Source organism: Typopeltis vanoorti, chromosome 8, assembly GCF_054136105.1.
Source record: "Typopeltis vanoorti isolate ZY-2024b chromosome 8, IOZ_Tvanoo_1.0, whole genome shotgun sequence".
Classification (NCBI taxonomy): Eukaryota; Metazoa; Arthropoda; class Arachnida; order Uropygi; family Thelyphonidae; genus Typopeltis; species Typopeltis vanoorti.
Window position 1 is genome coordinate 27,998,392 of NC_143556.1, and position 25,974 is coordinate 28,024,365.

At 34.6% G+C, this 25,974-nt stretch overlaps 1 protein-coding gene across 5 annotated transcripts in view; it reads left to right on the top strand.

Annotated features, from left to right (window-relative positions):
* LOC150103872 (serine/threonine-protein kinase Nek7-like) overlaps window positions 1-25,974 on the top strand; it is a 199,502-nt gene that overhangs the window by 103,610 nt on the left and 69,918 nt on the right. For all 5 annotated transcript variants that reach the window (XM_090396582.1, XM_090396579.1, XM_090396577.1 and 2 more), the window contains exon 6: window positions 5,727-5,834. In XM_090396582.1, coding sequence (XP_090252708.1) covers window positions 5,727-5,834 — 108 coding nt within the window. The remainder of the gene's footprint in view (window positions 1-5,726; window positions 5,835-25,974) is intronic.

Genomic DNA, 25,974 nt, shown 5'->3' on the forward strand with positions numbered 1-25,974 from the left:
TTAAAACAAAAGTTGATTTACGTAGAATTGGATGAAATTCTTGGCCTTATTTTGTTTACTTCACAAACCTAAGAATAATAATGTTCAACTAAAAACTAGATGCTAAAGTTCTTCATTGTGAGCATTGATCTTTTAGTCATTAGATCTTGAAGTCATCTATTATTCTACCAACCAGTATAACATGGTTGATCTAGTAGATAGCTTTACTACTCCCATTGGAGGTGTGAAGTAAACTTTAAAAATAAAAAAAAAAATCCCGTATTTGGTTTCTAGAGCAGGAGAACTGCATTATCTAACCTTTGACCTGCCAATGGTATTAAATTTATTATAGTTTTGCAACCTTTTGTGATTGATTTGGGGGGGGGGGGGAATTGAAGCAGATGATTATGACATATCACTTTCCTGCTCATTTATTTACTGATTATGTTTACTGAATATGTACTCATCATTTGGAACACCATTTATATCATCATCACTTCCTATTATATATCTTCAGAAGATATACAGAATATTGTCCTAGTAGTACATAATATGAGCGTCCGTAGCTCAGTCAGTATAGATAAACCTCTTTGGTCAGAAAGGATTCGATTCCTGTCAGTGACGTGAGGAACCTTTATTTGGTCTCTTTCAACAAAAGGTGAGTTAGCCGGTCTCATACAGAGGTTTTTTCACTCAGAAACTCAGGTTTTTGTTCCACCCAGAACAGGCAAAACTGCCCTGTGCATGGATTACTGTCATGAATTACATTACATTCATATGCTGGCTCCAAGCCCAAATAAAATGGGGGGGAGGGGAAGCAATGGTGAACTACCCTATAAAAAATCTCACCAAAAACAAAGTGTTTTTGCTGTGATTTGTGGGCAATGCCTACAATGTCACTTAAGATTGGAAATGGCTGAAAGGGAAAAACCACCACCACTACATAACACAGTACAGGTATTTGAATGGTGGGTTCAGGAGTCTGGAGAAAGTGTTTTCTAGTGAGAGTTCAGAAGTGCAGAGTCAGAGAAAATGAAATGTTTAAAGGAGATACAGGTGAGCAGGGGTCCATTGCACATAATGCATAAATGTTTTAGGCAAAATAAAATAGTGCATATTTTAATCTTTCATAGCATGAGGATTTGAGGATTGGTTAATAAAGACTGTTTTTGTCATGTAATCACCTGATGCAATACTACAAAACAGTAGAGTAATTCTGTCTTTGGAAACTTTGAATCCAGGAACTGATCTTTCATTTTTCGAAATATAGGTGTGTTTTTGCACTTTTTTCCAATATAACTCTGATTCATCCGCATTGAACACCTGGTCTGCACTATAAATGTTTATAAACTTTGAGAATTTTTTGTTTAATAAGATTTCCATCCATAGGAATTTTCTTTTGAGGTGCAATCTTCTATCGAAATCATTAGAGATTTCTCAATTTTTCCATTAAAATATCGCGTACACAAGCAACGTGCTTTGCACTTATCATTGACCCAGCAATAAACATATACAGATTTCTCGGATTTTTTATGTTCATTTTGTTTGATTGTTTGAATTGTTGATTCATTTAAATTCAAAGTCTCTGCAAAAACTTTTGGTTTTTCTCCATTTTTCAACCGATCCAAGATTTTGAATATTTTTCTTCGAGAGAAATTAATTTTGTTTTCAATGTTGGTTTCCCCCTTTCGTTGCAGTTTGTGGCCATTAATATAAAAATAATTTTTTACACAAAAAGCAAGCATTACATATTGTATGTAACTCACCAGAAAATAAGGTGCTCAGCTTGAGATGAACATACTTATGATTTTTAATGCACTTTCCTGGCAGAAACGAGGACAATTTTCAACAATAAATGTTTTATACAGTAAATAATTGAGGTACATGCATGCTAAAGGGTATTTCCCCTAATATAAATTCACTACTTATAATTACATGCAGGATATAGGCAGACACAAATTTAACGAAGACAATATTTGATTTTCAAGTCGCGCGGTGAAAAACATATGAAAAGATAAAGGGTTACTACAATTTGTAGACCGTGTTTTTATCAGAACCGTGTTGTATAAGTACCACGTTCAACAAGGGTTGCTACAATTTTAGACCGTGTTGTATAAGTACTGCGTTATACAAGGGTTACTTGTACTTATTTAATTAATTTAAGTGCCTGCAGACCACCTGTCCCATCGTCGCGGACCACAGGTTGAGAAACACAGCATTAAAGGAAGGGCCACTATCCAGACCGGTTTCGACCTTTATTGAGGTCTCGTTAATGGGAGCCAGACCCAAATGTGGAGATACTAAGGCAGAAGCAATAGGAGAGGTCATATTTACCTATACAAGTTGCCAACAGGTGTACCACCTTATTATTGAATTACTCTGGATTTAGAGAAAGATGTTGGAAATTATGAGAATAAGCTATCTAAATGGTAGGCAATATCAAGCAGTGTGATGTTGGTCATAATGGGGAAATTGGACTTATTTTGCCTATGGTCCCACAGAAGGTTCTACTGAGAAAGAAGTGAAGGAATTTTTTAAATCACCAGAGGATGGCTGACAAAGAGAAAAAGTCAAAACTTGTTGGAGATCTAAACAACTGAGTAAGAAATAAATGACAGACGTATAATGTTTTTGGAAAATTTGGAGAAAAGAGCAAAGCTGATAACAATGGTAAGCACCTGCTGGAGTTCTGTTCAGGACATGGAATAGCTATTACATAGTAGCCTTTAGGAAATGAATAACTGACTAAACTGTACTCTCTATTGACTTACATGAGAAATAGATATATAATAAATTTAGTTTAATCCTTTATCCAAGTGTAAGCAAACAAAGTTTGAGCCTGAAAATATCTTCAGGACTGAAGTAAGGTGGTGCAACACCTGGAAACTCTGAGCAAAGGTGGACCAAGCTCTCATCGCTCCTTGTCTCAGTATCTTCCATAATGCAAAGCACATCTCCTTGCGGACATATATACTGTTATGCATTAAGGGAAGGGCCACTATCCAGACCGGTTTCGACCTTTATTGAAGTCTCGTCAGTGGGAGCCAGTCCGCATGGTTAGCCTAGTGGCTATGCGCTTCGCAACCATATGCCTGGGGGAAGGAGTGTCCTAGATTCGATTCCCGTCGACAACGTGAGGAGCTTAAGGATCTTTCTCAGCCATAACTAAGTTAGCCGGTCTTGGGCGTGGGCAGCAGCATTTTTTCCACCAGTTTATCTGGGTTTTTCATCCCGCAAGCAGGCAAACTGACCCTGTGAACACACATGGATCTACAATCATAAATATTTAATCCCCCATGAGGGGGGCTCAACTCGCCCCAGTAGGGATGGGGGAGAAATAGGGAGGAAACTCCATACAAATAATTTTTAGTATTGAATATGCTATAGCTACTTTATAAGTTCCTTTCCCTTATCATTATTGTCTAAATATAATATCTTGTAATGGTTATTTAGAAGAAACTCACCTTTGTTTTGGTAACATGATTTATGCTGATCTGGCACTTGTCTAGCTCTCTAGTTCTTCTTCCACTTATTTTCTGTTTATGCCTCTTATGATGACAGTGTCAATCTTGAGACATATTACTCTCAAAACTAGCAAAACAGAATTACCTCTACAGTGCATCATCAGTGTACCCTGATGGGGTGTACAAGTTGCTATGACAGCACTACATGGTTATGTTTACATTATTAACATAAGTCAAAAATGGTTATAATGAATGGTGACCATATACAAAAATGCTATCATGAAATTCATTTTTGAAATTATGGATTCTACAACCGTTAAAATAACTCTTTTTATTATCCCGACGTTTCGATCTTCATATCAAGATCATCATCTGGAGCATACATAAATATACAAGACAAGCTGCATTACATTTCAAACCACAAGCTAGAGAATCAATGATTTGATCACATGTTACTCACTGGCATGACCTCTAGTGTGGTAAAAAAAAAGAAAATTACATCAAGCTAGATTTAATTTATTTATTATATTTAAGCAACACAAATGCATACAGTTCACAATTGAGATTGAAAAACATAACACACTGCTGTTTCTAGATACACTTGTCACACATCTTCCCTCAGGCAATCTTTCCTTCAAAACCAACACATACTGGCCAATATATACATATGAACTCCTACCACCACCCAACACAAAAACTAGGTGTCATCAGTACTAAAAAACAGGGCTCTGAAGATCTGCTCCAATGAACAGGCACTGAAAAACGCATTTAAAGTGATCAGCAATACTTTTCAAAAAAATGGATACAGCCAAAACACTTAACAAATTCTCTACAAGACCTCAATAAAAAACAAAGACAAACCAGACTACAGTAAAACTATAAAGGAACATCAGACAAAATAAACAGAGTACTATAAAAATACAACCTCAAAGCCACCTTTAAACCTCCTGCAAAATTAAAAAGCTTGCTCAACTCATCCAAAGACCAACTCCCTCCGCTGGCCCACCCTGGAGTTTACCGTATTTACTGCACCTGCAACATATCATACATAGGAGAAACAGGACACACAATTCCGATCAGACAAAAAGAACATAAACAACACATCAAATATAATAATTATGGTGAAGCTGGCCTTTCTGATCATGCCCTGAACACCTTACATAGAATTGACTGGAAAAGCACTAGTTGTCCACATCACACCAACACATAGTATGAACGCAAATTTAAGGAAGCTTGTAAGATCGTTATCAATCACCCCAATCTAAACAATATCGATGATCTAAAAATCCCATACATATGGAAGGCATATATTCGTCCCACGAATCCTTCCTCTCTAAGAACAACTATAAACAGGACTGTAGAAAATCCAGGATCCTAAATCTAAAATAACAACTTTAATAATAAAAAAATAGGACATCACTGTTAAAGAAAAAATCTATAAGAAAGAATGTTTATTCATGTTGTAATTTATAAATAATTTATTTATTATTTTATTTTATTTTATTTTAGTATTTTCTTTTTAAATCAAAAATAACAATTATAATAATAGAAATAGGACATCACTGTTACTGGAAGGAAAACCATCTGTAAGCAAGAATGTTTATTCTGTAGTCATAAATTAACTCTAGCTTGATGTAATTTATTTTTTATTTATTTATTTTTTTTTTTCACTAGAGGTCATGACAGTGAGTAGCATGTGATCAAATCATTGTTTCTCTAGCTTACGGTTTGAAATGTAATGCAGCTTGTCTTGTATATTTATTATGCTCCAGATGATGATCTTGATATGAAGATCGAAATGTCAGGATAATAAAAAGAGTTATTTTAACACAGTTGTAGAATCCATAATTTCAAAAATGAATGCTGATCACCATGTAACACTAAAAGAAAAGCTATCATGAAATCTACTCATTTTTGTGTTTGTCAATAATTATTTCTTTGTTTGTGTTATTGATCATTTTCCAGGTGTGCCCAATATATATAAATGTTAATTGAATGATAGCAGAATGGATGTTGATACATTCAACCTACTATGATATTTATTTTATGTAACGGTATTTCAAGTTTCCTGTTTTTAAGATTTGGAAATGATTACTTGCATTCCTCATTAGATTATCTTGCTGCTTTAAGAATGTTAACTACATTTTTTTTAGTTCTTATGTTAGTTTTTTTTTTTTTTTAATTTTCCTTGTATTCTGATAACTTATCTAGTTACAATGGTAACTTTAAAAAAAAAAAAGAATTATGTACCTCAAATTTAACATAAATTTTAATCATTTACAGATATCAAGCCTGCTAATGTATTTGTCACTGTTCAAGGTGTCGTCAAGTTGGGTGATTTAGGTCTGGGAAGATTTTTCAGTTCAAAAACCATTGCCGCTCATTCTTTAGGTTAGTAGCTCAGTTCCTCTACTTCAAGAACTGCATTTTTGTTATTATATCAGTCATTTCAATGGAATCTGAAGGCTCATTTTATCATTATGTAAAGGTGTTGAAATTTTCTGATTTTTTAATTAGAGTGATTATTCATTTGAAGAAAGGAGAAATATATATATATATATATATATATATATATAAATCATTATGATTGTTACACTTTTAAATTATTATTATCATTATGTGACACCTCCATAGTATTCTATTTAGCATTATGTAAAGCAATGTACCAGCAATGTATTCATAATTTCCTGATTTTGAGGGATGAAAAACCCAAGTTTCTGGGAGGGGAAACTCCTTCACATCTGCATGAAACCAACTGACTTGCCATTTGATGGAAAACATCTGATAAAGGTTCCTCATGCTGTAGATGGAATTTGAACTTGGGGTTTTCCAACCAGAGGGCCTGTATAAACCAACTGAGCTATGGATGCTGAGTTGTTCAATGTATTATGTGATTTTTATATATCAGAGACAGCTACAGAAACAATTAATTAGCCATGCCTGGAAACTTAGGAAATGTAGATGAAAAATAATACTTTTTTCAGAGATTTTAAGAAAAATCAGCAAAGCATACTTACCTTTGATCATCATTGAAATTTTACTTGTATATGTCCTTCAGCGGTGATATCCTAATTTTCAAGTTGAGAAGCTTCATTCTGAATGTGCCACAATTAAATGTATATCTTTGCTATGAGGGAAATGTTCACTGCTAGTGGTTTGTACTAGACTGTTATGATATACTGTGTACTCTCAAAACTAGGGTGGATGTTTCTTGGTATAAAGAGAGTGTTGTATTCTGATATGATAAAAATAGCTGTTGAAAACCTGAAAGAAAAATAAAAGATAATGAGCAACACGAAGATATACAGAATAAAAGGAAGCAGTAGGAAAGAGAAAAAGTCCTTTATAAAGAAAAGAAAGAACATCAGCTTTAAATTATACATTTTTGGTTGTTTTATAATAGAAATACAGTTTTATTAATACAGACCAGTATTTTACAATAAAAACATTTATTCAAACCTACCAGTTTCGCCAGCAAACTGTCTGGCTTTTTCAAGGCATTACGGAGATATGATAGTTAGTAAATGCAAATTAAAAGGAACATAAAAAACGTTGTAAACCAAACCAGTATCTATGGTTACACGTTTCGCGTGACAGAGATGACTTATTGTTCTTATTCATTATCACGCATGCGTGTTTGTTGTAGACTTGTAATGTGATTACTGGCTAGCTGTAGTTCAGATTGATTGAGAGAGAGGATCAAGTTTTTCCCACGAACTGTTTAGAATTACACCCTGATTTCTGTTGAGGTTTCTGCTGGTTATTAGTACTATTGTGGCTTCCTTAAATACACAATGCCTGTAGTCGTCATCGAGATATGGCATGGAGCTGTTTTGCCAATCTATCGTGTGGCAGAAATGATGTGCTAAGCCGGAAGAGATGCTTCTGTTGTGGTTTACATCACCAACGTGTTCTTTTTGTCTAATTTCTAAACTTCGTGAAGTTTGTCCGATGTAGGCAAGACCACGGAAGCAGGGAATGTAATATACTCCTGGATATTTGTAGAACGGAACTTTATCTTTTGGAGATCCTAAAACTTGTCTGATGTTGGTGGTTGGTTTGAAGACCACTCTGATGTTGTGGGCTCTTAGTATTCTTGCTATTTGATAAGAAATTGACTTGATGAAAGGTATCACTACAGTAGAAATGTGCTGATGGTGGGATTCTTCTTGTCTGGGATTGTCATTGTATAGATATTTTTTGATGATGTTTTGAGGATATCCATTTTGTGATAATGTGTTGGCTATTAGTGAGAGTTCATTCTGTGTATCCTCCTCTTCTGATATAAACTTTTTGGCTCTATGTTTCAACATGTGGATAATAATCAGTTTATGTGACTTGTGATGGTTTGAAGTATAGTGAAAATATCTTCCAGTATCTGTGGGCTTTCTGTAAATGGATAATTTGACACTGTTAGGTTGTTTTTTTTATCAAGATATCTAAAAAATGCAGTTGGTTGTTGTTTTCTACTTCCAGAGTGAATTTTATCTTGCTATGTATTGAGTTGATTTTATCCACGAACGATTTTAAGATGTCTAAGCTGTCTTGCCATATGATGAATATATCATACACATATCTCCACCATGTAGATGGTCTCGGAGAGATTGCACAGAGAATTTCTTTTTCAAGTTTTTCCATGAAAAGGTCTGCACAAGATGGTGATAGTGGGCTTCCCATTGCTAGGCCTTCTAATTGTTGGTATATGGTGTTGTTAACCTTGAAGAAATTAGATTGAAGGCAGTGTCTAAACATCTGTGTGATTGTCTAGAGGAAAGAGGTCTTGGATGATGTTTATTACCTCTTCTACTGGAACATTGGTGAAAAGGGATACAACATCTAGGCTGGCTAGCATGTCAGTTGGTGCAATCTTAATGGCTTGGAGTTTATTTACAAAATGTTGACTATTCTTGATATAGGATTCTGTTGATCTTATTTTATTATTTAATAAGTTTGCAAGATGCTTTGCCAAAAGGTAGGTTGGTGATGATCTTCCATCAACTATTGGATGGAGAGGTATATCCTGTTTATGTATTTTAGGTGCCCCATATAGTCTTGGATGTGAATGTTGGTGATGTAAACCACAACAGAAGCATCTCTTCCGGCTTAGCACATCATTTCTGCACGTCTAACCACACGATAGATTGGCAAAACAGCTCCTTGCCATATCTCGATGACGACTACAGGCATCATGTATTTAAGGAAGCCACAATAGTACTAATAACCGGCGGAAACCTCAACAGAAATCAGGGTGTAATTCTAAAGAGTTCGTGGAAAAACTTGATCCTCTCTCTCAATCAATCTTAACTACAGCTAGCCAGTAATCACATTACAAGTCTACAACAAACACGCATGCGTGATAATGAATAAGAACAATAAGTCATCTCTGTCACGCGAAACGTGTAACCATAGATACTGGTTTGGTTTACAGCGTTTTTTATGTTCCTTTTAATTTGCATTTACTAACTTTCATATCTCCGTAACGCCTTGAAAAAGCCAGACAGTTTGCTGGCGAAACTGGTAGGTTTGAATAAATGTTTTTATTGTAAAATACTGGTCTGCATTAATAAAATTGTATTTCCAACATCAGCTTTATTTATTTTTACTGAAGTTAATGATTTCAATAGATGATTTAATTTTCATTTATTTTATTACTGTTACATTTGAATCCTATTTAGTTGAATGAAAATAGGAAACCATATACACAATTTCATTTATCAGATGGCTTTTCTGTCAAACATAAAAGAAAGAAAGAAAGTAAACACATTTCAAAATCATGTGTTTCGAGTGTTAGAAATCATGTTAGGCATATAATGCAGTGAAAACATTTCAAGAAATGATTCCAGTATACTTTCAGAAGATAAATTTATATGAAACACTGTTATGCCAAGTTCAACAAATGGGAATGGATATGACACTGGTTATGTGGATAAGCAGGTGGCCGCTGGAGAGACATCAAAAAGTGGTATGCAGAATCCAGAAGAAAGTGACTAGTGGTGTGCCACAAGGTCCATGATATAGGAAATAATCTGAAAGGAAATATTCAGTTGTTTGCTGATGATGCAAAATTAAGTAGAATAATAGTTAATCAAGATATCAAAAAGTGGAGACAATATGGAGAGCCTGCAGAATGACTTAAATAGGCTGTCGGTATAGGCAAAAGATAACGAGTGTCAGTTTAATGCGGATAAATGAAAAGTTATGTATTTTAAGATATATAGATTACAAGCTGTGTACCATATTGATGGAACTGTACTCCATGAAAGAGATAAAGCTAGAGATTTAAGGGTGGTAGTAGACAGAGAGTTGAAGTTTAGAGGGCATATTGCTAAGCTAGCTTGAAGAACATACTAACAAGAAAAGATGAGGAAATTGTTATTTCTCTTTATAAGGCCTTGATATATGTCCACACCCAGATTACTTTGCTCAGGTGTGGACATATATCAAAGCCTTATAAAGAGAAATAACAATTTCCTTATCTAATAACAAGAAGTGATGGAGAGGATTCAAAGGCGAGTAACCAAGATGGTAAGTGGTCTGTGGAATGTTCTTTTTGAGGATACATTGAGTGTGTGGATTACAGTTACTTGGTTTATAGGCAAAAAAAAAAAAAAAAAAAGAGGGGATATAATAGAAACATTTAAGTTACATAATGAATGGAATGGGTTGGCAGTGTCAGTTGTGAGTGCTTAGTCTGTTAATGGTTTCAAGGAAAAATACAAGAGATTGTGTGGATAGTTTGCATCTCCTGCAATGAGTCTTGGGACTCCATGGAGGTACCCATACAATATAATAAATAATAATTATAATAAATTATAACAAATACACAAGCAAGACATATTAAAGTGAAACTTGGTAATCTAAAGTCAAGAGTCCCGGCTCTGAAGGATGCACTCTAGTAGGAAGGTTTAACTCAGGATTCCTGAGAATTACTATTATTCATATTTAGGGAAGTTTAATATATCCTTACTTATTTATTGGCTTTAAGAGCACCTGCAGATTTTTTTTTTTAAATGCCTTAGATTTGAACTTACCACAATGAAACATGGTAATTTTTCTCCATTCGACTGTGTGTATGTGTGTGGTATCCAAGGCATGATCTGCTAGACCTTACTTTTGTAATCATGATTAGAGATGTGTTATTTATGTTCTTTTAGCTACTTAGGCACAGTTTTTAGTAAAGAAGGCAAATTAAATATGGAAATAGGCAACAGAATAAGCAAAGTCAGTGGAAGTCAACTGAATAACTTTATATGGGATAAGAGAAAAATCAGTCAAAACACTAAAGGAGCTGTATATAAGCCAGTGTTGTTCAAAGCAATTTTAGCTTATGGGTCTTAGATCTGGGTTTGAAAGCCTGAAAACACAGATTAGAGAGTTCAGAATAATGAATGGAATGAACAGATGTTAGAATGACAGGATCATAGTAAAAATGAAGAACGGAACTTAACATTGTTAGCATTTAGGGATACAAGCAGAGCTTTTCTCATTTGGTAATGGATTCTTAAACAGAATTGGAGATTAAAGGTTATGATTATTATTATAGTTTATCTCTGTGGAGTCGGAAGACTCACTGTAGGAGACCTACACTAACCTTTATACACACATTGCCTATAGCACCTCTCCTTCAACTCATTCACTGTCAGGGCACTCGCAGTTAATTCTGGCAACCCATTCCACACATTCGCCATTTTCCAAGCAAACAATGTAGTCTGCATGCCTTGCTAACTACATTCTTACACAAGGTTAACAAAACAGATGTTTGCTGCCAAGAGTGCTAGAAAGACCAAGATCTGGGTGAATTGGTGCAGTCAGAATTGCTTTAGAATACCAAAATATAAGATATGACAATATTGGAGGTCTGACAGATAACAGATTAATTTGGAGGAAAATTGTTGATAAAAAATTAGTAATAACATAAACATTTCATGCAATACTATCGTAGTATCTTGAACCTTGAACAGATCTTGAATTTGATGATGACGGTAAGAAAAGATCATTAGTGTATTGGATGAAGAGTGTGGTGAATGCACAGAACCTTTGGGTATGTTAACATTGATAAACAAATCTAATAACAAGAGACTATTATAAAAATATGTTATTTTATATTAATTATATCAAATCTTTGTTGTCTGCACCATTGTTAAATTTTGCTGTTGATTAATTAAATCTTATCGTCTGCTGCGCCATTGTAAAATATACATTTTATTTTATATTATTCAAAACTCATTCTAAAAATTTTACTTTACTTTAACTTTATACTTTAATATACTTTAACTCAATATTAATTCTCTAGGCTGCAAATATTAACTTTCTTTTGTTCTAAACTATAAAAGTTAGCTAATTAATCACAAGTATATTGAATAGAATTTTGTTTACCAGTAAAATGGTATATAAGGTAATTTTGTATAAAAATTACATGATTTTACATAGGTTTTCTCCCCCCCCCAAAAAAAAAAAATTTTTTTTTTTTTCAAGAAAATGTTTTTCAACTTACTTCTTGAATAATTTCTGGAGAATTGACAACAACTTGTATATTTTTTTTTCTCTTGATCTTCTCTAGGACCTAAACAGTACCTCGTTCAATTCTGTGCTTAATTCCTATGATTATACTTATTTTTTTTGCTGTCCTTTAAAGTTTCACACCTACTTAAATCTACATTAAAGTCACACATGAAACTTGCACAAACAGTCAGTAAGTGTGCAGCTTTTGTAGCAATAGCTAAGTTCCAACATAACAGACCACTTATAGCTTTTCTAAGCATGAAAAGAAAGCAGAGGAAGTTGGCATAATTAAACTGCTGCGGAGTGTACATTAATTTCCTGTTTTCTGTGCCTGTTCCATCTCCGTCTGTCATAGGAAACTCTAGATCTATTAATTTTCTCGATGAAGTTCACTGCGATTGTTTTCTGATTCTTCTTCTTTGAGTGCCATCTCCTATCGGAGGTCAGCGACCACCTTGGCAAATTTTGAGCGATTCTCAGCTATTCTGAGCAGTCTCTCAGAGTTCATACCAGTCCACTGTCTGATATCTGCCAGCCAAGATTTTCTTCATCTTCCTTGTCCTCTTCTTCCATTTATCTTCCCTTTTATAATCAATTGAAGTATCTTATATTTTTCATTACGAAGTAGGTGACCAAGATATGCAGTTTTCCTCCTTTTTATGGTATCTAAAAGTTCACGTGATTTCCCCATTTGTTTCAGTACTTCCTGATTGGACGTTTTTGCTGTCCATGGGATTTTTAACATTCGTCTGTATAACCACATCTCAAAGGCTTCAAGTCTTTTTATTGATGTTGTCTTCAAGGTCCAAGTTTCTGCACCGTACAGCAGTACAGACCATACATAGCATTTAACCATGCGTACTCTAAGCTCTAAGTTTAAACTGCGGTTACACAGTGTTGATTTCATCAAGAGAAAATTTTTTCTTGCCATTTCAATTCTAACTTTTATTTCCATTTCTGGATTGCAATCTTCATTTAACCAGCATCCGAGATATTTAAACTTTGCCACTCTTTCTATTTGTTTCCTATTTAAAGAAAGTGCTAAATTAAGAATTGGTTTCTTTCTTATGACCATGAATTTAGTTTTGGTGATATTTATTTTTAATCCCATTTTTTCACTCTCTGCATTTATTAGCTCCAAAAGATTTTGAAGACCCTGAATATTGTCAGCCAGAAGAGCTGTATCATCGGCATATCGGATGTTACTGATGATTTCACCATTTACACTAATCCCTTCCTTTCTTCCTTCCAAGACTTTTTGAAATATGGCTTCTGAGTAGATGTTAAAAAGAAGAGGTGACAGCACACATCCTTGCCTTACTCCTCGTTTGATGTTAATGGAGTCTGTAATAATGTCATCAACTTGAACAGATGCCTTTTGGTTCCAATATAAGTTTTCAATGATCCTGATGTCTTTACCATCTAATCCAATTCTTTTTAATAGTACAATCGTTTTAGCATGTTGGACTTTGTCAAATGCTTTCTCGAAGTCGATGAAGCAAAGGAATATTACCTTGTTTTGGTCAATACATTTTTGAAATAAGATCTGAGAACAGAAAAGAGCCTCTCTTGTTCCTAAGCCGTTTCTAAAGCCGAATTGGGTATCACTGATGGTGTCTTCACATTTTCTGTATATTCTTTTTTGAATTATTTTCAGAAACATTTTGAGAACGTGACTCATTAGGCTGATCATTCTATAGTCATTACAAGTTTTCGCATTTACTTTTTTAGGTAGCATGATGAGGGTCGACTGTAACCAGTCTTGAGTGATTATGCCTGTATCGTAGATCTTATTAAATAGCTTTACTAATATGTTAATGTTGTCACCTTCTAATAACTTTACTATTTCTGCCGGTATTCTATCTGGTCCTAGGGCTTTACCATTTTTAGCTGAGTTCAATGCACATTCTACCTCTGATTTTAGAATGCATGGACCTTCTATATGTTCATAAGTATTTTCTGGGTTCTGTCTGTCATCAGTAAAGAGTTCTTCTATATATTTCACCCATTCTTGTATTTTGTCATCCTTTTTGGATATAATTTCTCCCTTTTTGTTTCGAAGGATACAGAATTGTTTTTTCTTATATATACCTGAGGTCTCTTTCATCTTTTTGTGTAGATTAAAATTGTCATGTTTTTCCTGTAGAATTTCTATTTCTTTACATTTTTCATTCATCCAGATTTCTTTTGCTTTTTTGATCTTGTGTTTAATAATTTTCTGAACCTCTGTATATTTTGTTGGATTATGATTTTTATATGATCTGCATTGATCCATGAGAGAAAGAATTTCATCAGTCATCCAATCTTTCTTTTTTACTGCTCTATTAGGACATAAGGTATTGGTACATTTCTCTATGAAGACAGATTTCAATTTGTCCCACGATTCATCAACCCTCATGATGTCATCATTCTTGATAAGTGCTAGCGCTTGATTCAGATCTTGACTCAATTTGCTTCTTATCTCTGTGTTTTTTAATTTTCCCAAATCAAACCTTTTTTGTTGATGTTTCTTAAGCATAGCTTTCTGTAACTCTGTAACTTTGCCACCAGTAGGTTATGATCAGAAGCAATATCTGCACTAGGATAGGTTTTTGTACTCTTTATAGAACTTCGAAATCGTTGATTAATTAGTAAGTAATCAATTTGATTTCTGACTATATTCCCATTATTATCCTGTGGTGATCGCCAAGTATACAATCTTCGAGGTGGTAGCTTAAACCATGTGTTTGTGATTATTAGCTCCTCTTCCTGGCAGAATTGAAGTGCTAGGAGGACATCATGTTGGAAGTTTAATGGAATATTGACAGCACTAGGAAAAAAAACTAATTTTAATGCTTCCAATGATGTCTCCATCACTGAGACATCTTCAGAGAGTACAAATAACATTTGTAACACACACACACACAACACACACACACACACACACACACACACACACACACACACACACACACACACACACACACAAAGACAATACAATACTTAATGAAACAAATGGGTGACTCTAAAGTCCTATCTGGGTGGTGCACCCTCTATGGGTGTTTGTAGGTGGCCTAGGATGTAAACTGGGACCTCTGACAATTATTGTTTCCTTTATTATACATAAAACATAATTTTATGTTTTATGCATCTGTATTTGTTTAAATTAGGTTGATTTCTGTGTGCTGCTACAGATTCCAAAAACAGTCTTTCCTTTTTGAATGTACTATGATGAAGCATGGTGGTTTTCATCTAGAAGAAGAAGTTGTGTCCAATATATGGTCTACAAGGCCAGATGGACCATAATCGTGATTGCAGATGAAGAATTTGTGTTCATCTGTATGGATAGTAGCAGATCTGTCTGAAGTAAGCCAACTTGAAGGAACAGGGTACTTTATATACTCCAGGCATGGCGAGAGGAGGGAGTTGATCTTTGGTAGAACTGATAAGGGTAGCAAGTTTCCTGTGGAGCTTAAAAGCTGTGTGGTGGTTGTATTTTTGTAAAGACTAGGTTATTTTTTCCGACATGCTTCAGATGTAGGGGATGGTGATAGTATTTCAGAAATCTTTCTGAAGGGATGGCTGAGGGATGGGAGAACTGATTAATTTTTTAATTCTGTAAGCACTGTAGCCATTGAATAGGAAGGTGTTATGTATATGGTTGAGAGTTCTGGTTGAGTATATGGTTGAGTTCTGTTGAAAGAGAGATTCAACTCTAACAAAGATTATAGGCTCTATCAGGTAGAGTTTTAATAATGACATATTGTTGAGAGGAGTGGTGATAGGAGAGTTTGTGAATGTATCTGCCAGTACTAGGGTGGGCTGAAAAGTTGTGATAATCACCATGAAGGAATTAAGGTAGAATCACATAACTTATAACATTATTCTACATATTCCTCACGAAGAGTTATATGCTTGTTACAGTACTGCTGTGTCATTTGCAATCCTCTGAGAAAAAGTCTTTCGCTTATTGCACAAATCAGTTTCTTTTTTGTTCTATGTATTTATTAGAATGTTTTAGCCCCTGCCTCATACATAGAAAACCCACTCACACTTTACAGTGTTTACAGAAGTTAAAAGTCCCCCCCCCCATTCCTTGGTTATCCTTTCAGAAGGATTTCAGAAATGCGATCACCATCCCTTACGTCAGGGGTACATTAAAAAAAAAAAAAAAAAATAGCCAGGTCTTTAAATTTGCACTCCTTGAAGATGTCTCAGTGACTGAGACAAAATACTGGGAGCATTAAAATTAATTTTTAACCCTTTCCTAGTGCTGTCAATATTCCATTAAATCTACAACATGATTTGCTGATCTTTCCTCTCCCATTCTGTTTTTAAGTGACCATACTATCTGAGATTGGCTCTGCTAACACATTCCTGAATGCTAACAATGACAATTGTTTTCATAATATCCCAATTGTAAAGTGATACTGCCATTCATACCATCTGTATGAATGGCAAGTTTTGACCAAGTGATTTATTTCTAACCCAGCTCTCAGATCCATAAGTTAAAATTTGTTTGACCACTGTCTTGTATATAGCTAATTTAGTATTTTGACTAATCTGTGTCCTATTCCATATAAATTTATTCATTTGACTTCCTACCTTGCTAACTATGCCAATTCTGCTGTCTATTTCCAAATTTAGTTTGCTATCTTCACTAAAAAGTGTTCCTAAATAGTTGAAATGTTTTACTTGTTCTACAGATTTTCCTTTCAGGATGCATTCCAGTACAGGTCTGTAAGATTTCCCGATCCAGATTTATTACAACAGTTATTCCCTGCAAGATTCAGGGAATCTTGCAGGCTTGTACTGGATTTATTCAGAATTATAACATCGTTTGCATAAAGTAAAGAACTAAGATTAACATTGCCAATTTTGATATCAGATTTAATACCACTTTCCTTCATAATGTGATAATGTAGATAATGAATAACAGTAAAGATAGTGTGCACCCTTGTTGCATGCATACCTGACTTAACATCAATCTTCCAGTACCTCCTTCAATTCTAACTGCTGACTTACAACTCAAACAAAGACTAAGTATTGCTTGATATAACTGTAGCATTTTGAAGAGCTTTCTTCTTAGCATCTTGTCATGTGCCTTTTCCAGATCTACAAAACTTAAATACCAATTCTTGTAGCACTGTAAAACTGTTATACCTCCATTTTGGAGCATTTGTCATCAAATATCATCTACTCCAGCTGCCTTTCCACATTTTAGGTTTTGATGAGTTTTTTCTACTTTGAATATTGATATGTACTTCTGATTTGTGTTCGATTAGTAATATGCTAACCACATCTGCTCTTCAGTCAACAGGCTGTGGGTTTGAATGCTGCTGTCAGCATGGATGTATATGAGTGTCTTTAGGTGGGAGATGGAGTTCATCGTCCAGTGCAAGACCACTGCCTCACTTATTCGAGGCCTGAAGTGGCTTGAAAAAGTTTCATGTTTGGTCTCTAGAGTAGGGTTTCCAAAACTGGTAAAAAAAGAACTAAAAGAAAATCCCTCCCCCAAAAAATATAGATAGATAGATATAAAATCAATAAAAATATACAAAAAAAAAATCCTTAATCTACCCACAGTACAAATGTACTGTTAGTTCACAAACAAACCTTTCATGGGCTGTCGGCATGGATGTTTGTTGAATGTCTTTAGGTGGGAGATGGAGTTCATTGCTTGCTGGAAGACCACATCATCCCTTATTAGAGGCCTGAAGTGGCTTGAAAAGTTAGCACCTTGGTAGCACAATTGGAAGAATGACAGCGCATTGCATCCTTCAATTGGAAAAGGTCTGAGTTTGATTCTTATCATGATGAGAGAAATCTTTATATGGGCTTTTTCAATTGAAGGTGAATTAGCCGATCTCATACAGAGGTAGCAAGATTTTTCATCCACCATACAGGCAAATCAGAATGCTGTAATTTACATACAGAAAATATTATTAGTGGTGGTGATGCATAGTCGATGGCATTGATGGCACAGGTAACCCTCATATAACACAGTACTTATATAAAGTGGTTTCGATATAACACGGTCTACAAATTGCAGTAACCATTGTTCAATGCGGTACTTATACAATGTGGTTTCGATATAATACAGTTCTACAAATTATAGTAAACCTTTATCCTTTCATATATTTTTCAATGTGCAACTTAAAAAGCAAATTTTGTCATCATTAAATTTGTGTCTGCCCATATCGCGCATGTAGTTATAAGTAGTGAATTTATAATTAGGAGAAATACCTTTAGCACGCATGTACGTCAATTGTTTACTGTATAAAGTGTTTATCATTGAAAATTATCTTCGTTTTCTAAGTGTGTTAATCTCAAGCTGAGCACTTTATTTTCTGGTGAGTTACATACAATATGTGATGCTTTTTTTTATATAAAAATTTTATTTTTATAGTAATGGCCACTTAGAGGGCTTTTGCAATATTGTTGAAAACGAAATTAGTGAATTTATTGATAAGGAAATATGAGAAACTGGTATAATTAATAGATGCCGTCGAACCAAATGGCAGGGAAAGTTCTGCCGAAGATTCTGATTGTGATGAATCCATTAATGAATTCAATTTAAAGAAATTAGCAGAAGGATTGGACTTGGCAAGAAAGTTAGGAAGTTATTTTATGGATAATGATCCCTCAATGGAGCACTCCGGAAAATTCATGACACAGTTGGATATTTGTTTGGCTCCATATTATGAACTTAATAAAAAATTGCACCAGAGTGGTAAGCAAGGTCTTATTACTGACTTCTTGATAACTAAACTAGCCAAAGTATGCAATGAGAATTATACAAATGATGTCCATGATATTTCAAGTGATGACGACGTCTTCCCACTCATAAATAAAGAACATCTATGAAATGTTAGTTTTGATGATGATTAAAATATGCACTTTATTTTATTTTGCCTAAAACATTTATGCATTATGTGCAATGAATTTACATACAACTTGTAATTTTTATAAGTTTATACTATGTATTTGTTTCATAATTTATATGTTTTCTTAACTTACATGAATTACCTGAATTAAATATAAATATATTTTTGTTGGATATGTCATTGTTGTTTATATAATTTAAAAAAAAAAAAAACAATTTCAGAACATAACCCTACTTTTTTCTATTTGATTTGAGTCTTGCATAACACAATTTATATAACACGGCATTTCTGTGGAACCTAACATCTGCGTTATATGATTGTTACCTGTAGTTATGTGTAGTGGGAGAATCAAACAGTATGTGAGATTTTGAGATGTGTGTAGTGGAGTGGAGCAGAGTGCCCAAGGAGTCCTTTGACTCCTTGGAGATATCACATAATAATAATAAAATCAATAAAATGGGGGAGGGGGAATTCTTAAACCACTCATGGTACACATGTATTGTCAGTTCATAAATAAACCTTTTGTGGGTAGCAGCTACATAAAAAAAATCTTTTGAAGTACTGTAATTACTCCAGGCATCTAGAATACCTTTTCTTTAGTTATCTTCTTATTTTTATCATCCTTGATTTCTTTTAAAAACATCACTCTTTTTTTTTCCTTTTTAAGCCTTTTCAATAGCCTCCAGAGATGGTTTGAAGTAAAATGCACATTATCTCCACTGTTATTCATCACATATGGATCACATTATGAAGGAAATTGGTATATCAAAATTGGTGCTATTAATCTCAACTCTTTACTTTATGCAGATGATGTTATACTCCTAAATAAATCCAGGACAAGTCTGCAGGATTCCTGACCAATTTGAATAACTGCTGTAATAAATTTGGTATGAAGGTCAGCAATAACAAGACAAAGACAATGAAATAGGCAGAATCATTTAAAATATTAACTGCATTGTTTATGGAGAACCTGTAGAACAGGTAAAATAAAAATAAAAGATGGTAAATTGAATATGGAAATAGACAGCAGAATTAGCATAGCTGGTATGGTAGGAATCAACTGAATAAATTTATATGGAGTAAGAGAGAAATTAGTCTAAACGCTAAACTAGCTGTATACAAGACAGTGTTCAAACCAATTTTAACTTATGGATATGAGAGCTGGGTTAGAAATAAAACTCTTGATCAAAGACCGGAGACCACAGATACGAGAGTAATGAGAAAGATTAAGGAACTGAAAGGTGGCATCAATGGCGGTATCATATTAAAAATGAGGATATTAGGAAAGAACTTAACATTGTTAGCAATCATGCATGTAGTAGCAAAGCTAATCTCAGGTAGTATGGCCACTTAAACAGAATGAAAAAAACAGAAGAAAGATTACCTAAACAAGTATATTTTGGACAAGTATAGTTGGAGTCTTGACAAGCAACTGACTGATTTGGAGGAAAATTGTAGATAGGAAGTTAGTAATGATGTAAATTTTTCATGTAGTACTGTCATATCCTGTACACCCCTTGAGGTTACATGGCAGGAATTTGATGATGATGATGTATATTTTGCCAGGATGGCAGGAAAATGACCCAGAGAAAGACCAAGATGTAGGTGAATTGATACAGTAAAAAGTGTCTTGGAAGACAGAAATATAAGATCTGATAATATTGAAATGTTGACAGATAACAGGCTAATCTACAGGAAAATTGTCGATAGGAAGTTTGTAATTATGTAACTTTTCATGTAGTGCTATCATATGATTCTGTATGCCCCTTGAGGGTATACATATATAACATATTATTAGAATGCTGGTTTACTCGGTTTGTTATCGTATTGGTTAAATATTTAATGACTAAAATTCTCGGTGTTTGGTCATTAAATATCTAACAATATATATATATATCAGAAATTTGATGACGATGATGACAGTTACTATTCAAATGGTGATAGCGACTGGTATGTGTTAAAGAAAAGACTTAGCATAATAAACAGGAAAAGGAAATCGAAGGAATTGTACAGTGTGTATAATGAAGGGCCTTTTAGCCATACTAGTTAATAGAACAATATAAATGTAGGTGCTATCTGTAAGGGGGCTCAAGTAACATACTTAGTATATTATATACTTATAGTACTTATATACTAATAGCTCTAGTATATACTTAATCATAATCTGTTAGAATCATACTTAGACATAATATATAACATTGACAGTGATCTTTTAAGATATACATTTAAAATAAAATTCAACATTGTTTAGATCCATGAGGCAATCTCTCAGTCTTTTTCTAAAAGCATATTTTGAGGTTAGTTACTGACTTTATTTCATTAGGTAGTGTATTATATCTGCTTGTTGCTATAGGTATTCAAAATATTTATGAAAAATTCCTTTGTTTTGCTTTGGGAACTACCAATAAGTTCTGGCCACAGCATCGATCATAACCTACATTATGTACAGAAAAATTTACAGTATTATTTCTTACATTATACAACTATAAAAACAGAGTTTCTGTAATGGCAAAATATTAAGAATGTCATACAGGTCAGTAGTTGAATATGCAAAGAAATTAGTGATGACTGTAGGTCTGATTATTCTATTTAGTATTCATATCTAAGAAAGGAATCAAATTGTTGTAGTAATCTCCACCCAAACAGATGATACTGTATTGCAGTGATTATTTTATTATTTCATAAAATGCTGCACTGACAAATTTTTTAACATAATGTATCCTGACTGGTAATTAATTTACGGAATTAACAACGCATATAAAGTAAATTAATTAAAGATAACTTTAATGAATCACTTCTATATTTCGACAATGTCACATTGTCATCTTCAGGAACATAAAGATATGGTATGTGCACTAAAGGAACTAACAAAGCAAATGAGGAAGAAATTAAGACACTAATTTTGTTCCTAAAGTCCTAATGGTGCCCTCTTGCGGGCTAATTTGGTAGTCTTGGCCGTTGGGCTGAAGTTCTCATAATGAAAGTCTCCCAAATTTGGGGCAGTTTCATGCACCCAAATTTGTTGAGGTTAGGAACGTTTTTTAGAGCTGCTGAAGATTCTTTGAATAATCTTTCGTATTTAAACTTGCTGCGATGGATTATTTTTGTCTTCTTCCAACGAATTTTATGGTGGGTATCTAAGGCATGGTCTGCCAGCCCAGAGCGGCTGTACTGGTGAAATGGGCTGGCAGACCATGCCTTAGATACCCACCATAAAATTCGTTGGAAGAAGACAAAAATAATCCATCGCAGCAAGTTTAAATACGAAAGATTATTCAAAGAATCTTCAGCAGCTCTAAAAAACGTTCCTAACCTCAACAAATTTGGGTGCATGAAACTGCCCCAAATTTGGGAGACTTTCATTATGAGAACTTCAGCCCAACGGCCAAGACTACCAAATTAGCCCGCAAGAGGGCACCATTAGGACTTTAGGAACAAAATTAGTGTCTTAATTTCTTCCTCATTTGCTTTGTTAGTTCCTTTAGTGCACATACCATATCTTTATGTTCCTGAAGATGACAATGTGACATTGTCGAAATATAGAAGTGATTCATTAAAGTTATCTTTAATTAATTTACTTTATATGCGTTGTTAATTCCGTAAATTAATTACCAGTTATGTCTAACCAACGTATAAGTCTTACCACTAGAATAATGTATCCTGTGCTTAAGGGTAGGGGTTCTTAAGGGTCAAAGCTGTATAACTGAGAGGAGACCTCCACATAGTCTTTAAAGGAATGCGGAGAACCGACCAGGGCTTCTGACCTAATGTCCAATCCTCACCTTCTCGTGGTGCACCCTGTTGGGTATCTACTTGGATACTGAATGGACGAGGATGGGCTGGCAATTTGGGATTTAGCCGACCAAATTGTATTCTTATTGGTTAAACCAAAATAAAGAATGATGGTACAACATGACAAAATTTCATGCCAGCTGGGGCGTCGCCTGGTTAAACAAGGCCCCCGTTGTTTTCGCCAGGGAACCAGGGCGAACAGCGAAAAGTCAGCTACTGGAACAAATCTGAAAATAAACCCCAACTCGACATCACCAGAGTTAAAGATCGGTACTATCAACGTAAGAATGGCCAAGAAATGGAGCTAGCTGAGGAATTAGATAAGTACCAGATCGACATAATAGGGGTGACTGAAACAAAAAAGACCAAAACTGGTGAGATCTTTCTGAGCAATAAATACAAAATGTTATATTCAGGCAATGACAATCAAGGAAAAGAAGGAGTAGCCATAGTATTCAACACAAAATACGAGGCTAATCTTCTTGAATGGCAGTCAGTCTCAAGTAGAGTAATGTGGGCAAATATGAGAATGGGGAACTGGACAATGAGACTTATTTGTGCCTATGGTCCCACAGAAGGTTCTACTAAGGTAGAAGTGGAGGAATTTTTTGAGGCTTTAGAAAAAGCAACTGACACAATGAAAAATGAAAAGTTGGTCCTTGTTGGGGATCTAAATAGCAGAGTAGGAAACGATTGTGAGACATACAAAAATATTTTGGGAAAATTTGGAGAAAAGAGCAAAGCTAATAATAATGGCAAATATCTGTTGGACTTCTGCTCAGGACATGGACTGGTTATTACTAACACCATGTTCCAACATAAAAATGTGCACAAATTCACATGGAGAGAAGAGGCTAGGAATAAGAAAAGTCTCATTGACTGTTATTGTTGATAGTGATGTTTTCTCCCTGGTGCAGGACACCAGAGTGTACAGAGGATTTGAAATTGGAAGTGATCACTATTTAGTCATGAGCAGGATAAAATTGAATTTCATATTGAAAAGAATAACATGTAAGAAAGTTTTAAAGCGAATTAAAGTTGAGCAGCTCTCAGATGTGAACTGAGAATTGAAGGAAAGAAGTGAAGGAAAAGAAGAAAGCATACCAAAAGTTCCTGTCAAATAAGTCAGCTTGTGCTCTTAGAGAATATAGAGACAAATGCAAGAATGCTAAACACTGTGTAAAACTAGCTAAACAAAAGTCATGGGAGGACTTTGGCAGGAATATAGAAAATAAATATCAAGAAGGTCGAAAAATATTCTGGAGGTTGTTGAAGAAGCTTAAGAATGGAGGAAAGAGTGCTATAAAAGGAATTAGAGATGATAAAGGTGACATGAAAATGGGAGAAAAAGATATCCTTGAAGTATGGAGTAATTACTTTGAAAAACTGCTAAATGAAACAAGTAGTGATGACAGCACAGTGGTAAAAAAAACACTGACCAGGCATGCAGTCAGGAATACATATCCATACTTGAAGTAGAAAAAGCCATCAAAGGCTTGAAATGTGGAAAGGCAGCAGGAGTAGATGATATTCGACCAGAAATGCTGAAGTATGGTGGTATAAGAGTCTTACAGGGGCTGCACTGCATAGTTCAGAAAGCCTGGACAAAGGGACGAATTCCCAATGATTGGAGTAGAGCTCTCATAGTACCCATATATAAAAAGGGAAATAAAACTGCATGTGAGAATTACAGAGGTATTTCTCTACTGAGTGTTCCTGGCAAGATCTATGCAAGTATACTTGAGAAACGGTTGAGAAGGATTGTGGAAGAAAAGCTTGGTGAAGAACAAGCTGGATTCAGGCCAAATAGAGGCTGTCAGGATCAGATCTTCACTTTACGACAAACGAGAAAGCATGGGAATATAACAAAGATCTGTATTTAAGTTTTGTCGATCTGGAAAAGGCATATGACAAGGTGCCAAGAGAGAAGCTATTCAATACGCTGCAGTTATATGGTGTCAATGGGACATTATATCAAGCAATACTTAGTCTTTATTTGAGTCGTAAGTCAGCAGTTAGAATTGAAGGAAGTACAGGAAGATGGTTTAATGTTAAATCTGGTGTGAGACAAGGATGTACATTATCCCCTCTGTTATTCATTATCTATATGGATCACGTTATGAAGGAAAGTGGTATTAAAGATGATATCAAAATTGGAGATGTTAATGTCAGCTCTTTGCTTTATGCGGATGATGTTATACTTCTAAATAAATCCGCTACAAGTCTGCAAGATTCTCTGACTAAATTGAATAGCTCTTGTAGTAGATATGGTATGAAGGTCAGCAATAAAAAGACAAAGACAATGAAAATAGGCAGAATCATTGAAAATGTCAACTGTGTTGTGAATGGAGAACCTGTGGAACAAGTAAAACATTTCAGCTATTAAATTATGATTTTTACTGAAGATGGTAAATTAAATATAGAAATAGACAACAGAATCAGCAAAGCTGGTATGGTGGGAAGTCAATTGAATAAATTCATATGGAATAAGAGAGAAATTAGTCGGAACACTAAATTAGCTGTATACAAGACGGTGTTCAAACCAGTTTTAACTTACGGATCTGAGAGCTGAGTCAGAAGTAAAACACTTGACCAAAGACTAGAGACCACAGATATGAGAGTCCTGAGAAAGATTAGAAGCGTGAACAGATGGCATCAATGGCAATATCATATTGAAAACGAGGATATTAGGAAAGAACTTGACATTGTCAGCATCCAGGAATGTGTTAGCAGAGCTAATCTCAGGTGGTATGGTCACTTAAACAGAATGGGCAAGGAAAGATTAGCAAAACAAGTGTTCTCTGCCAGGTTGGCAGGAAAACGACCGAGAGGAAGACCAAGATATAGGTGGATTGATACGGTACAAAGTGCTTTAGACGATAGAAATATGAGATCTGATAATATTGAAGTCTTGACAAGTAACAGACTGATTTGGAGGAAAATTGTAGATAGGAAATTAATAATGATGTAATTTTTTTCATGTAGTATTATCATATCCTGTACACCCCTTGAGGGTACACGGCAGGAATTTGATGATGATGATGATGATGTATTCTGTTAAATATGAACCTCAACTTATTTGTTAAAAATGAGATATTGGAATTCTATTTCAAATTGCAGTCGATATGGAGGTCCAGATACTTGACTGGTTTGGTTTTTTTGACTAAGCTACAGTTATAATTTTCAATATCATTATATTTTGCTTTATGCCATTTATTTTTTATTTTTATTATACACCTCCAGGGAGTTCAAAGACTCATCGAGGGAAGGCTCTACAACTCTGTCTTCACTACTCAATCCACCAACTGACCGCAACTACAACTCCATCTACCGCTGATCACCACCACTAGTATTTCCAAAGACAATCACAA